At 49.1% G+C, this 13,941-nt stretch overlaps 2 protein-coding genes across 2 annotated transcripts in view; both read right to left on the bottom strand.

The window, feature by feature from the left end:
- The window catches only part of LOC103589972 (acidic mammalian chitinase-like), a 34,992-nt gene that overhangs the window by 16,851 nt on the left and 4,200 nt on the right, over nt 1-13,941 (bottom strand). The window contains 2 exon segments of the mRNA XM_008572077.1: nt 12,545-12,662; nt 13,484-13,668. Coding sequence (XP_008570299.1) covers nt 12,545-12,662; nt 13,484-13,668 — 303 coding nt within the window.
- Nucleotides 11,317-12,397, bottom strand: LOC103589964 (potassium voltage-gated channel subfamily A member 10; the record flags this gene model as incomplete). Its single annotated transcript, XM_008572066.1, has 1 exon — nt 11,317-12,397. A coding segment is annotated over one exon (1,026 nt), but the record flags the coding sequence as incomplete, so codon positions are not given.

The raw sequence follows: 13,941 nt of genomic DNA, 5'->3' as shown, positions 1-13,941 counted from the left end.
GACTGGCCGGGAGGAAAGGGGCAGGAGTGGGTGTTCGAGTTCCCACTTTCTCTCCCATAGGTCCCAGGAATATTCTCACCAGGAACCTGCCCGCCCTCACCTTTTCGGGGGCCCTACAGGGCTGTTCAGGCGGGAGGCCCCACCTCTGCCAGTGTCCCAGAATGCTTCCTTGAGTGTACATTTAGGGTCCTACATTTGGGTTCCTCATGTCAAACTCAACATCCTGTGCTTCCGGGCTCCAGCAATTGGGGGAGGGGAGCTGAGGTCTCCTCCAGGGTGGGAGAAAGGACAGGGGCTAGTTTTGAACCCCTCAGCTCTCTACTGATCACAGATCTTACTGCCTCTGGTCTAGCTGAAAAGATAAAACCTGGAAGTCTGTCTGCAGGACTGAGAGCCAAAGCACAGGAAGGCCATGGGCAGGGCTTGGAGGCAGCTGTCTTTAAAGATGTAGAATTTGGGAGCCGTAGGGGGTATTTCCAGAGGTAGATGGATTGGCTGGCCCTAAACCTCATCGGTGAACGATCTACCTGGATAGTCCCTGACATTGTCCCCGTCTCCTCACAGTCACCACCTCTGTGAATAATGACCATGTGGTTGAACGTAGCCAAGTGGTCAACCTCCCTTCTGCTTCCAGACTCACCCACAAAGCCTGGGGTCCCACAGGCAGTGGACACGATGCCTCTCTGTTCCATCTTGGACAGACCAAAGTCTGTGATCACGATCCTGGAATTCTCTTCAGGGGTGAGGTACAGCAGGTTTTCAGGCTGTAGGAGAAGAGAAATATCGTGTAGTGTGGGATAAAATCACCTGGAACGTGTATTCCTTTCCTTCCCCTTAATGTATAATTTCTAAGGAAGCTGAGCCCTGGGCTCCCGACTTTAAGGCACAGCTCATCTTCCACTGTTTTCCCTCCTTCTTCCTACCTGCACCCTCATCCCTACACCCCAGCACTCTGTACCTTGCTTATGGCCCTGACTTTGCTCAGCCTTACAGCAATTAATGTACCAACCTCCCTCCCCTCACCCCCAACTACCCCGGGACTGTTTGTGTTTTTAGGGAACCAACCCTTGGTTTGTCACCTCTGATCTCTCCAAAGCCAGGTGCAATGCTGTGCAATGGAGACCCTCATCAAGTATGTGTTGCATTTGATTTTGATTGTGGCTGGGTTCAAGAAACTGGGTAATTTTGCTATTCTGCTAGGGTTAGGAATAGTGAAAAGTTTAGGAAAAGACTGAGGTGCAAATTCACAATGACTGTTCTGCCATCCACGGCTTGTTTAAGAAATACAAGGACAGAAGGGGCTTGGGTGTCAACTAGTCCAACCCTCTTACTTTACAGAACTTGGGCTCCCCGTGGCCATGCAGCTTCCTAAAGGGTCATCATCTGTTTCCCTCTGCATACTCCCTCCTTGGCACCTTTAAGTCTCAGTGGACGATGCCGTTCTCATGGGGGTATTTCACTACTGGCAGGACCTGCTGGATCACCAAATTGGCATCCTTCTCTGTGTAGACACCCCACGCCAGGATCCAGTCAAAGAGCTCCTCACCAGAAACGCTGTGGATACAGGGGCAAGGACAGGAATCTAGTTCTTCTTTCAGGTCAAAGGAACGAGAATTTTTTTGCTCTGTAGCCACGGGGGACACAGCTACGGTGGAAAAAGCAGATGCCCATGAACCGTGATTTGAGAAGTGAGGAAAGGACTATGCCAGTTTCAGAACACCCCCTATGCCTGCTGGGAATGTTAGCACTAGGGAGCTATTTCTTCAAGCTAAGCATTGACCTCTTTCTGGAAACTTCTTTTAAAATGCAAATGCTCCTAGTTGAGGTTGCACCAAAAGCCAATAATCCCTTAGTGTGGACATGTTTCTTAGCTGCCTTTCTTCCTGGCCTAGGACATAGGAAGCCATGATGAAAGAGAACGAAGCTGAAAGCAGGCAAAGCAGGAAAGAGAAGGTGTGCAAAGGAGACCAGGTGTGCTGCATCAGGGTTTCTTTCCTCGTTCTGGAAAATTGGGCTACCTAACGCTGGAATTCCACTTAGGGTCGTAGGGGTGTTTTGAGACTCAAATGGTATGGTATATCAGGACTCAGGGGAGAGTAAAGATCAGTCCCGCCCCCATCTCTTGAGTACACTGGAATTTCTCCAATCAAAATGCACACCACCCTGCTTCTTTCGTTTCTGTCTTTAGGCTCTGGGCTCTGCAAGAGGCGCTGGAGGCCCACAGGAAAGATGTTCTCTGTGCACAACTATGGGTTCCTGACTCTGAGCGGCCTGGGTTCTGGGGCTGGGGCTCTTAGGAGGCTTGGTCCTCAGTGGCATCTAAACCTGCCCACCTCCTGCCTCCCCTTTGCCTTCTGAGTGACTGTTGAATTGGCCTCATTAAGGTGCCACATCGTCCATGCTCACTTGTTAGGGCCACTTTGGGCCCTCCCCACCTCACTCCTTGACTTCCCCTGCTTCGATTTACTAGGCTCAGGTGAGCCTGGGAATTAATCAGCTGCTTGGGTCTGAATTAGCTCATTAAAGTTTCTAAGGAATCGGCCTGTCAGTCAAAACCCACTGCATCCAGCCACACCGAAATTGCAGAGTGGTATGTGTGCGTGTGTGTGCGCATGTCCATGTGTGCACGTGTGCGTGTGTGTGTGCGTGTGTGGTGTGTGTGTGTGCGCGTGTGCATGTGTGTATGTGTGTGTGTGTCCGTGTCTGTAACAGATGCTCCACAGTTGTTTCTCAGTTGACTCCCAGGCTGCAAAGGGACCCTGGCACTAACTCCACCTCCACCCCTGTTCTAGGTGGTCACTCATTGTCCCCTTGGGTCTGAATCCCAGGCCTCTCGGGGGACCTGTCTGTGGACATTCCACTCCACCACCCAACTCCCAGGGGACTAGAGTCACGCAGCCTGGATGAGACTCATCCTTTTCACCAGCTGTCACCTCTGGCCACTACCTGCCACAGGGGTGGCTGCCCCCTGAGGGACCGAGCGAGTCAGCATTAGGCTAATTTTGGTGTGGCAAAGGGAATGGGTGACTGCGACTCAGTCCCAGCTCCCCTCTTTGCAGAGGCAACCTGCAGTAACAGCACGTGGCCACAGGGGCTCTACTGGGCGCCTCAGGCCGGGGGAGGGGGTGGAGGGGGAGAGCGCCCGGTCAGCTCCCCCAAAAGAACAAGGAAACACTCAGGGGTCTTTCCCGTCAGCGGTCTCCCACGCTGAAGCCCCACAGCCCCCCTTGGCTGCCTTATACTGTGTTTGACCCTTAGCTGTCCACAAGCTGCTTTATACCTTACTTGCTTACTCCTTGCTTTCTGGAAGGTCTCTCTCCTTGAAGTCCCCTTTACAGACCAGCTGTCCCCACAGGGGGAAGGTTTGTTCTTTTGTTAGGTCCTCCTCCTTTAGATGAGTGCCAGGCCTAAACCATGAGCTCTTGGGTCATGGGAAGGACAACTGTCCCCATCTCTGCCTGGGAGGAACCCACTCCCTCCAGACAGCCTCTGCCCATCAACCCCCACCCTGGAGCCAGAGAGATCTCGCTGCCATCAGTCACTGGCCCTCAGTGGCTCTCAAAGGCCGGTACGTTCACACAGCCTCCGGGCCCTGCAAGATCCAGCTGCCTGGTTCCCCTGTCTCATGTCGCTCCTCTCCCCTTGCCCTGCAACCAACGAGACTGAAATACTTGTAATCACCCAACACGCCGTGGTGTTTCCAGACTTTGTAGTTTGCTCACATTCTTTCCCATGGCTTGGTCCTCTCTCCCGGCCCCTTCCCCACACTTCCTCCACCCTTACTCTTGCTCCCTGTTCTTTCTTCACCACAGAGACCTGTTTGTCCCTCAAAACTGCCAATTCCCTGGTGAAGCCTGACCCACAGCTCCCTCCCATGCCCCAGAATCCCTCTTCTGAACAGATCCTGTTACCAAACATGCGTCTCTCATTGTATCTGTCCCCCAGAGCTGTAATAAGTACTCTCGCGCCTGCCCTGTCTCTTCCACTGGCTCTGGGCCTCTGTGCAGGACCAGGGCCCGGCCCACACTGGCTGCTGCTCACAGGGTGTTGCACTGGAGTTGCTCTCTGTCTGCCCATCACCTCCCACTTTGAGAAGGTCCTTTAAATGCTCTGAGCTCTGGCTTTCTGGTCTGCAAAGTGGAGAGGTGTGAGACTCAGAAGACAGCACCTACAGTAAAGAACTCTGTGGACGGCTAAGTGCTCTGCAAACGTCTTTATTGTGTGTTCTTCTTCCAGACTAGTGCTTCCCTAGTCTTACTTGTCTGTGAGGAAACCATAAAATTAAAGGAGTGATATGATCTTTTTGTAATTTCCCTACCTTGCATCAAGGGAAAGGCTGGTCGGTCAAGAGTCAGCCATTAATTCATCTCCCTGTAGGCCCCCCAATCTTCTCAGGAGCTCTGAGTTAATGATTCTGAGGTTGTTTCCTCACAGGTCCAATTTGTATCTAATCTTTGGCATGTTCCCTCCTTTCTTAAGAATAACTTGACTCCCGTAATTCCTCAACCTGGGGTTAGGAACTTTGCTTTGCAGGAGGAAATGGTAGATGTTGTAGGTCTTGGGCCCTCTTTCTTTCTCAACAGTGCCCCACCCCATTCCTGCAATTTCCTCCACCAACAAAAGAGATGGCTCCCTATGCTCAGGACTTTCCTCTGAAGTAGCTCTAGGAATTAACTGTGGTCCAAGCAACAAGGATGCTGGGCCCTTATTCATAACCCCTTCACATGAGGTTTAAGGATTTGCTTTAGGAAGCCCAGAAGAAGAAAGGTCCTGAAGATGTGGTATGGAGAAATTATTCTGGACCTGGCTTTGAAGAGATTAATTAGCAGCTGGGGAGGCCTGGGCTGCAGAGAGACACAGCTTCAGTCAAGAATGGTCCTTGGTGAGGAGCAAGGCTTGGAATTCCAGGCGGGAAGTCTGTTTATAGCTGTAGAGCCATGGCAGAGGCTGGGGGTAGAAGCCCAGGAGCCAGACACAGCTTACGGGTGGTCTGGACAATAGATAAGACCAGCTAAGGGCTGTGAGCACAGGGAAGCTGGAAAACCAGCTCACAGTGGCTCATTACCAGGGGTTCGCCCAGCCCCACCTCTCCTTCCTCCCAATCCTGTAAATGTGGTTCTCATCTCCAGAGCATTTTGGAACTTGGTGGAAGAACCCGGCAAGTCTCAGGTTCTTGTGGTGGCCCAGTCTCCTTGGACGTGCTTTGCCTGCTCCCCATGCCCCAGACAGGGCTTTGCATGAAGAAGTGGGTTGGTGGATCCCTGTTCTGCAAAGGCCCCACTGGGAGACTGGGGTATGTCACCTTCCTGAGCTCGTGTCCCATCTGTAAAATAGGTATAGTCCTCTTTTTCAAATAAACAAGTCTTCTTTTAATAATGTCATTTACAATTTGAGTCTTACCAACAGGCCTTTCAGACATATCACTTTTCTGTATACATAAAAGTGAAAGCAAGAGAGGCAGGAAAGATATGTCTGGGACAATCACTTCCTCACAATCGCCATGGCGATTGCAGAACCATCCTGATATCAGAGATGTTAAAATGTGGAAACAACAACAAACAACAGTAAACGCCCTTGTACCTGCCTCCTTATTCGAGAACTAAAATAATTCCCGGCACCGCTGGAAGCTGGTGTCCGCCTCCCCGATCCCATCCTTTCTCTTCTTGCTCTGGAGAAAACCACTGCTCTGAACTTTGTGTTCACTATTTTCAGTCAAGAATGGTCCTTGGTGAGGAGCAAGGCTTGGAATTCCAGGCGGGAGGTCTGTTTATAGCTGTAGAGCCATGGCAGAGGCTGGGGGTAGAAGCCCAGGAGCCAGACACAGCTTACGGGTGGTCTGGACAATAGATAAGACCAGCTAAGGGCTGTGAGCACAGGGAAGCTGGAAAACCAGCTCACAGTGGCTCATTACCAGGGGTTCGCCCAGCCCCACCTCTCTTTCCTCCCAATCCTGTAAATGTGGTTCTCATCTCCAGAGCATTTTGGAACTTGGTGGAAGAACCCGGCAAGTCTCAGGTTCTTGTGGTGGCCCAGTCTCCTTGGACGTGCTTTGCCTGCTCCCCATGCCCCAGACAGGGCTTTGCATGAAGAAGTGGGTTGGTGGATCCCTGTTCTGCAAAGGCCCCACTGGGAGACTGGGGTATGTCACCTTCCTGAGCTCGTGTCCCATCTGTAAAATAGGTATAGTCCTCTTTTTCAAATAAACAAGTCTTCTTTTAATAATGTCATTTACAATTTGAGTCTTACCAACAGGCCTTTCAGACATATCACTTTTCTGTATACATAAAAGTGAAAGCAAGAGAGGCAGGAAAGATATGTCTGGGACAATCACTTCCTCACAATCGCCATGGCGATTGCAGAACCATCCTGATATCAGAGATGTTAAAATGTGGAAACAACAACAAACAACAGTAAACGCCCTTGTACCTGCCTCCTTATTCGAGAACTAAAATAATTCCCGGCACCGCTGGAAGCTGGTGTCTGCCTCCCCGATCCCATCCTTTCTCTTCTTGCTCTGGAGAAAACCACTGCTCTGAACTTTGTGTTCACTATTTTGTCTTCAGTTTTACCAAGCATGTATGCAATATATATATTATTTGATTTTGAACTGTTCTATAAATGGAATTATATCCTATTCTGTGACTTGCTGTTTTAAAAAAACTTAACATTATGAGCAAAATTTGTCTATGCTAATATTTGAAGCTGCTGTTCATTTTTCACTACTGAATATCCCGCTCTGTTCATATTCCACTGTATTATCAGTTCATCTGTTGATGGAAAGTTGGGCTGTTTCCAGTGTTCTGTTATTAAATTAATTTGCTATGAACATCCTCATAGCTGTGTCCCAGGACTCGTGTGTGCGCTTCTCCGGGGTACATACCTAGGAGTAGAATTGCTAAGTCTAGACAATGGCCCTCCTTGGTCCCTTGCTCTCCCTTGCTGTCTGAGCCTGGCTGCTGACCAGTCCTGCCCTCCTAGATTGGTAGGGGGGATATCTTTCCTTCTGTGCCTCCCACTTGACCCCCTTGGCAGCCCTACCTGTTTTCCTGGCTTCTCTCATTTCCCTTTGTTGGTGAGTCACATGGGTGCTCCTCTATAGACAACAGATCTCATTGCAAGCAGGAGGCTGTGCAGACAGATGGAGAGAGGTGTTGCTTTGCCTCCCACGGATTTGTCACCCCTTTTCTCCTGGGTGACGGAGCTGCAAAAGATCACCCAAAGCCCATCTCTTTTGAGAAGTGAGAAGCCCTGGAAAGGGGTTAATCTCCCAGAACCCTCAAGATAGAGGCATTCTTTCCATTTGGGAAATTAAACCCAAATCGGGGTTCTCTTCCTGCATTTATTCTCCAGACCAGGAAGTTTCAGGAAGAGAACATAGGTGGGGTTTTTGCTAAGTATAGTTTAACAAGTTTAACAATAGAAGCTGGTAACATTCAGTAAAACAAGCAAGGTGACATTCCATAATACAATTTTCAAGAAGTTAAGTTGATCGACCAACAAAAGCTTGATCTTAGCAAACATTCTCTTCTTACAGCAATTTCCCAGTATCTTTACATATCAGTCAGTAACCTGTCTGTCTTTGAGCCAGCAACCTTGCTGTGTTACAATTCTTTATCTTATAACAGAGACTATAGCCTGGGAAAAATCTCCTGTCTTTTGCAAGGTTAAGATTTGAAACTACAAGGCTTTGGAAAACCAGGCCCTGTGAAATACATTTGCTTTATGTATACTCCACAGAGAGGGGCTCCCATAGCTCTTCTCCTAGCCTGGGTTGCTGGGGAAGAAACAGATGACCAGTGCCAGTGGACAGGGTCCATTGAACCTGTCCTGTTGGCAGCAGTGCCATGGGGAGTGGAGGGCTTACCTTTCCAACTCTACTCCCTTGCTCCAGCCTGAATGCTAAGACCTGCTTTCTGGGCATCAGAAGATTGTGATCAGGCCTCCCAAGGCTGCAGAGGTAACCAGATTAGCCAAAGAAAAAGAGTGGCTCATATCTGCCCTGCTCTGTCTGTACTCTTCCTAGCAGAATCTCAAAAAGAGAAAGGCTGGGGCTGCAGGCTTCTGTGACTCCATCTTGGCCTTTGGGGCATTGGCCAAGCCTGTCCTAGGGTCTGATTATCCCATGTGTTTGCAGCATGTGAAGGTGTACAGTCAGCAGGTGGCGCTGGCCAGTGAACACAAAGTCAGAGGAAATAAGCAAGGGGGCCTCAGGAGAAGCAGGCTCTCTGTTCCCAGGAATGTGCCAGGCATGTCTGTGTGACCACAGCCCACCTTCCTTGCTCCAGTGGAAGCTCTTCTTCTCTTAGGATGATCTGGGCAGGCAGTGTGATGGGACAGATTTTGGCATCAAAGAGACCTAGATTCAAATCCCTTCTGTACTGCTTTCTGGACCTCTCTGAACCAGTTTCCACACACAGCATAGTGGGTGTAATAATATCTACCTTGGAAGGCTGATGTGAGGGGCAGAGTGTCCTGCACACTGTGGGGGACAGGTTTTGGTGTAGAGGATTATGATGACGTGGCTTCCCGAGGGCTGAATGTAGGTATATGGGCTCTTTTGTTGGCCTCCTTTAGGGTGCTTGAGGTCCTATGCAAACTGTTTTTATAAGGGAGTTGTGTATATAAAATTTCTTATCACCCCAAATCAGAGTGTCATCACTATTCTGGCACCTGAACTTGTGTGAACCTATAAAAGAAATGTCACAGCATGCAGTGGGAACAATCTGCTCATCAGGCCACCATCCCGGAAGTGGAACCTGGCAGAAAACCTCAGAGAGACTCCATAGAAATGAGTCCTGGAGCTCCTCAGGACAACTGGTCAACCCCACTCACTTGGGAGTTAGGTATGGGTAGAGAATGGGAGTGCCCTGAAGGGGAGGAATGGAAGGGAACTTAGAAAATTGTGAGGAAGACTCTCCAAAGCCCGAATCCTGATGTTCAGGGCCTGCAACAGGAGCCCTGCTTGCCTGCATCTAAGGGCTGTAATGTGTTGTGTAAAGACCAGGCTAGATCTTTGCCTGACCCAGTGCTAAATTGAAGCTTGACATTAAAGTGAAGGAAAAGATTGAGATTAATAGAATGGGAGGGGGATTTAAATATTACTAAATTTAACTTCTTAAAACATAAAGATAAAAAGAAAGAAGAGAAGCAGCTTTCTCCCATATCAGCCCATTTGTCATGAAATGGAAGTTGTGTGGTGGCATCTGTGGTTGCATCATTGTGTCTTGCAGGATTGTGTGGATTGTGTCTTGCAGGGTTGTGTGGAGCTGGGTGTGTGCCAGTGTGATGATTAATTTTATGTGTCAACTTGAGTGGACTATGGGGTTCCTAGATATTTGTTCAAACAACAACAAAAAAAGTTATTCTGGGTGTGTCTGTGAAGGTGTTTCTGGATGAGATTAGCATTTAAATTTAGACTGAGTGAAGCAGAGTGTCTCCCCAGGGTGGGTGGGCCCCATCAGGTTAGTAGAAGGCCTGAATAGAACAAAGGCTGTCTCTCCTCAGGACAAGAGGGAATTTCCCTTGACTATCTGCCTTTGAGCTGGGACATTGGTTTTTTTTCTTGCCTTCAGACTCAAAATGAAAGACTGGCTCTTTCTGGGTCTGTGGCCTGCCAGCGTTCAGATTGGAACTACACCACTGGCTCTTCTGGGTCTCTAGCCTGCATACTTGCCCTGCAGATCTTAGGACTTGTCAGCCCCTATAATTGCGTGAGCCAATTCCTTATAATAAGTCTCTCTCTCTCTCTACCATGTATATGTTGTATATATATCTGTGTACATATGTATACACACATATTGTGCAGGTACTTCAAAAAGTTTATGAAAAATAAAATTAAAAAATAATATGAATTCTTCCATGATCTTTTTGAGGTACCATTGTGTACACACACACACACACACACACACACACACACACACACACACACACCCATATTAGTTCTGTTTTTGTGGAGAACCCCAACTAATACAGCCTGGATTTTATGTTGTGCAGTAGAGCTGTACAGTGAGAGACCCACGGCCCAGGGGCACTGTTCTGGTGTTGACTTACCTTTGGGGTGTGGCCAGGAGTTGGGTATAGGGTCCCAGGAAGGCACAGGGCCTCCTTACTTGAGGGGATGGATGAGGATGGACAGAATCGAGGCTTCCTTCCCTGTTCTTTGGGGAATCCCAATTCCACTCCCCTGTCCTAGGACCTTGGTGGGTTGAGCAGGCTCCTCTCTCAGGAGGGTAGTTCCTCAGGTCAGCCTGCCACAACTATTGACCCTGGGTGAGCCTGGCCTCTGGGCATATGCTTCAGGCCTTGCTCTTCCCTCCCAGCTGCCCCACAGGCTACTGGCCAATTTCTCAATGGGAGCTGAACCCTGAGGCAGGTGGACATGTCCGTTTTCCTGGAGCAGGCCTCTAGGATCTCCACATTCAAGATCCCTAGTCTTCTTGTAAATCCATGGAGATAGGCAGGGTAAAAAGCATCTAAAAATGTTTCTGCTTGGCCACTGTCCCAGGAAGGGGCTAAGGAGCAAGCGGACAGGCAGGCACTGCCTCTCAGACTATGCTGAGATCCTGGGCCCCCAGGGAAGAGTGTCCCTGCCCAGAGGTTGGCTAACTGGATCCTCTGAAAGACAGACCCCACAGTCTCCTCTCACCCTTCCCCCAATTCCAACACACCCTCTTCATTTAGTGAAAAGAGCACTAGGGTCATAGGTAGGAGATTTGACAGCATTGACTGTGTCACTGTTTCTGGGTGACCTTAGGTAAGTTGCTCTCTCCTGGTTTGTTCACTTGCAGTGTGGGAATAATAATCAAATCTGCTTTCCTGGTTATTTTGAGATGAAATGAGTTATCTCACTGCATTATTGTGGGTAAAAGTGCTTTGGAAAATTTATGCAATGCTACACAAGTAGTAATACATTATTATTACTACTATACAACTCTGAGCTCTATTCATTGCTCACAGCAGCTCCTGGCTTTTTAATATGCTTCCTCTTAGGAACACCAAAACTAGTGCTTTAAAATCTTTAATGTGCAAGTAAATCATCTGGGATCTTGCTAAAATGCAGATTCTGATTCAGTAGGTCTGGGTAGGTCTGGATTCTGCATTTTCATGCCCTCAGGTGATGCCGATGTCTTTGGTCTGGGGACCTGAACTCCCCCTTCACAGGAAAGGAGAATGAAATCTTCCTATGGTTAGTTGAGAAGAAACATCTTAGAAAGTGCAGCGGAAGTGTGGGTTTATTAAAACAGCTTGCAGTCAAAGATGGCCTGTTGGTCACAAAAGGTAAATTTTGGCTTTTGGAAAGACAGAGAGTGAGAGGACAGGGAGGGAAGGAGAGAGGGAGAAACACACAGGGACCCAAGAAGCCTTGGACCGATCACTTGCTGGACTTCTCCGTGGAACAGCCGCCCCTGGTCTCACTGAGAGAGTCTGTGCTGCCCGTTCTTGAGCCCGCGCTGTTGAGGATGAGGATTCTTTCGATTTCTCCCGGGATGTTTTGCTTCTCCTCATTCTCGGTCTCCCGGTGGTAGAAGTAGTTGAAGTTGGAGACGATGACAGGCACAGGGAGGGCAAGCAGGCGGGAGAGCTTGAAGATGCGGAAGACCCTCACCAGCCGGATGATCCTCAGGATGGCCAGGGACATGTTCTGCTGGGCGCTCGGCTCTGTGTCCTGCACCAGCTCTGTGATGAGAGTTGCGAAGTAGGGGGTGATGGAAATGATGTCGATGATGTTCATGATGTTCCTGAAGAAGTCGGTCTTGCTGGGGCAGACCACGAACCGGAGCAACAGTTCCAAGGTGAACCACGCGATGCAGGTGGACTCCACCATGAAGAAAGGGTCAGTGAACAGGGCGTGGGAGAGGACGGTCCTGCTCGTGTTGAGGCTGGGGTCCCTGACCACCTTCAGCTCCCTATCCTCCCGGAACTCTGGCAGTGTCTCCAGGCAGAAGATTGTGATGGAGATGACCACAACCAACACCGAGACCACAGCCACACCACGGGCAGCACTGGAGCTCTCAGGGTACTTGAAGAGGAGCCAGAACTGCCGGTGGAAGTCATTGGTGGGGAGCAGTGTTTCAGGGTCTTTGATGAAGCCTTCGTCCTCTCGGAACTGGTCCATAGCCTCGTTACCCAGCTCATAAAAGGAAATCTCATCAGCAAAGACATCGATAGGGACATTGGCTGGGCGCCGGATTTTCCCACCAGATTGGTAATAATATAGGATTCCATCAAAACTGGGCCGGTTCCGGTCAAAGAAATATTCATTTCTCATGGAGTCAAAGAACTGCATCCTTTTCTCCCGGTCTCCCAGGAGCGTCTCTGGGAACTGATCGAGGGTTCTGAGCTGAGTCTCAAACCTCAGCCCAGCAATGTTGATGATCACCCGCTGGCGCGCCGGATTTTCCCACCAGATTGGTAATAATATAGGATTCCATCAAAACTGGGCCGGTTCCTTAGGTGTCTCCTGAGGTTGCAATTCAAAAACTCTGGGAGAGTAGGTTCTCTACCTCTCCAAGACATGCAGAAGGAAGGGTGTGGAAGGCCTCACCTTGAGGGCAAAGCTCCTGGGGTTGTCATAACCAATCCACTGGTTCCCCTTGTAGGCATAGGGCACCTCCTGAGGGGCATTCCCCACCTGGGTGGCTCCATTCAGGAAGGAGCAGATTGGGGCAGATGCAGGAGGAGCAGTCACAGCTCAGATGGGCCCTGCTCTACTCGGCCACTTCCCCCTCCTCTTCTGTCCTGGGATACACTCCCCACTCTATTCCCCTTTACTGGAAATAAGAACAGCTGGTTCCAGTTTCGCCCAGCTCCCTGCCCTGCTTTCCTGCCCTGTGGGACAGCAGAACACATCAGATGAAGAGATGAGACATGAATACCAGTCCTGTGCCTGCCAATAATCACCTGTGCAACGATGGATGAGGCAGCTTCTTTGTGCCTTGTGCCCCACATTCTCTTTGAAATAAATCTGCCTGTCCTTCTTATCTGAAGACTTTCATTTCAGAAGAGTTAACAAGGGGACAATGGAGCATAATGGTTGAGGTTTGAGAGCTGGACAACTGAAGTTTGAATCCTAGCTCTACTACTTACTAGTTCTGAGAGCTTAAGCAAATTACTTGAGTTCTCTGTGCCTCAGTGTCTTCTGGTGTAACATGGGGAGAACGTTGTTAACTCATTGTTTGTTGTATTAAGTGAGATGTATAAAAATCACTTAGAACAGAGCCTGGCTCTCCATTTATACTCAGTAAGTGTCATCTACTGCTAGTATTAAAGGTGCATATTTATTTTAAACGTTAAAATTTAAGATATTTTATTAATCATTCACTCTTCCCTTCTCTCCTTACCACATACACTCTGTGCAGTCAACAACAGGGTACCCTGTGTTAAAAATAAGAGTTTAGATTCATTCTCCGTGGATGTATCTTCAAACTTTGAAACAAAGAAGAGTGGGTCTTCCTGGTCCCCTGGGCCTTCTAAAAATATTACCTCAAAGTAGGCGAGAGTCCCAGCCTCCTGAATATAGGGCCCAGCAGTCCCAGGACCAGAGGTGGGAACATCCAGGCTGTGGTTGTCAGGGTTAGTGAGAATGAAGGTGCAGGCATAGGCCCCAAAGTCCACCATTAGCTTCTTATCAGGGGCACGTTGGCTCTTCCAGTACTTCATTGCATAATTCTGGAGGCAAGGTGAAGAAGATACCATTAGGACACAGTTGAGTGTGCTCCCAGAGGCCATGGAACAGCTTAGATTTTCTGCCTAATTCCCCAGTGTCTCCAGATACAGCATCCGGTCAAGGTCTACCCACAATCCAACCTAACCTAGTAGAAAGAAAAAAGCACCCTCCCTTCTAGAATTGGGTGTTAGAGGTATCCATGGTGAAGAGGTCCATCACTTAGGCAGCAGGGTCCAGTGTCAACTACGGATGAAATGTCCTGTCACCCTCCTCCC

The sequence above is a fragment of the Galeopterus variegatus genome, unplaced genomic scaffold, assembly GCF_000696425.1.
Source record: "Galeopterus variegatus unplaced genomic scaffold, G_variegatus-3.0.2 Scaffold45, whole genome shotgun sequence".
Classification (NCBI taxonomy): Eukaryota; Metazoa; Chordata; class Mammalia; order Dermoptera; family Cynocephalidae; genus Galeopterus; species Galeopterus variegatus.
The sequence above is the reverse complement of the archived record's forward strand: the minus strand, read 5'-3'. Positions and strand labels throughout refer to the sequence as shown.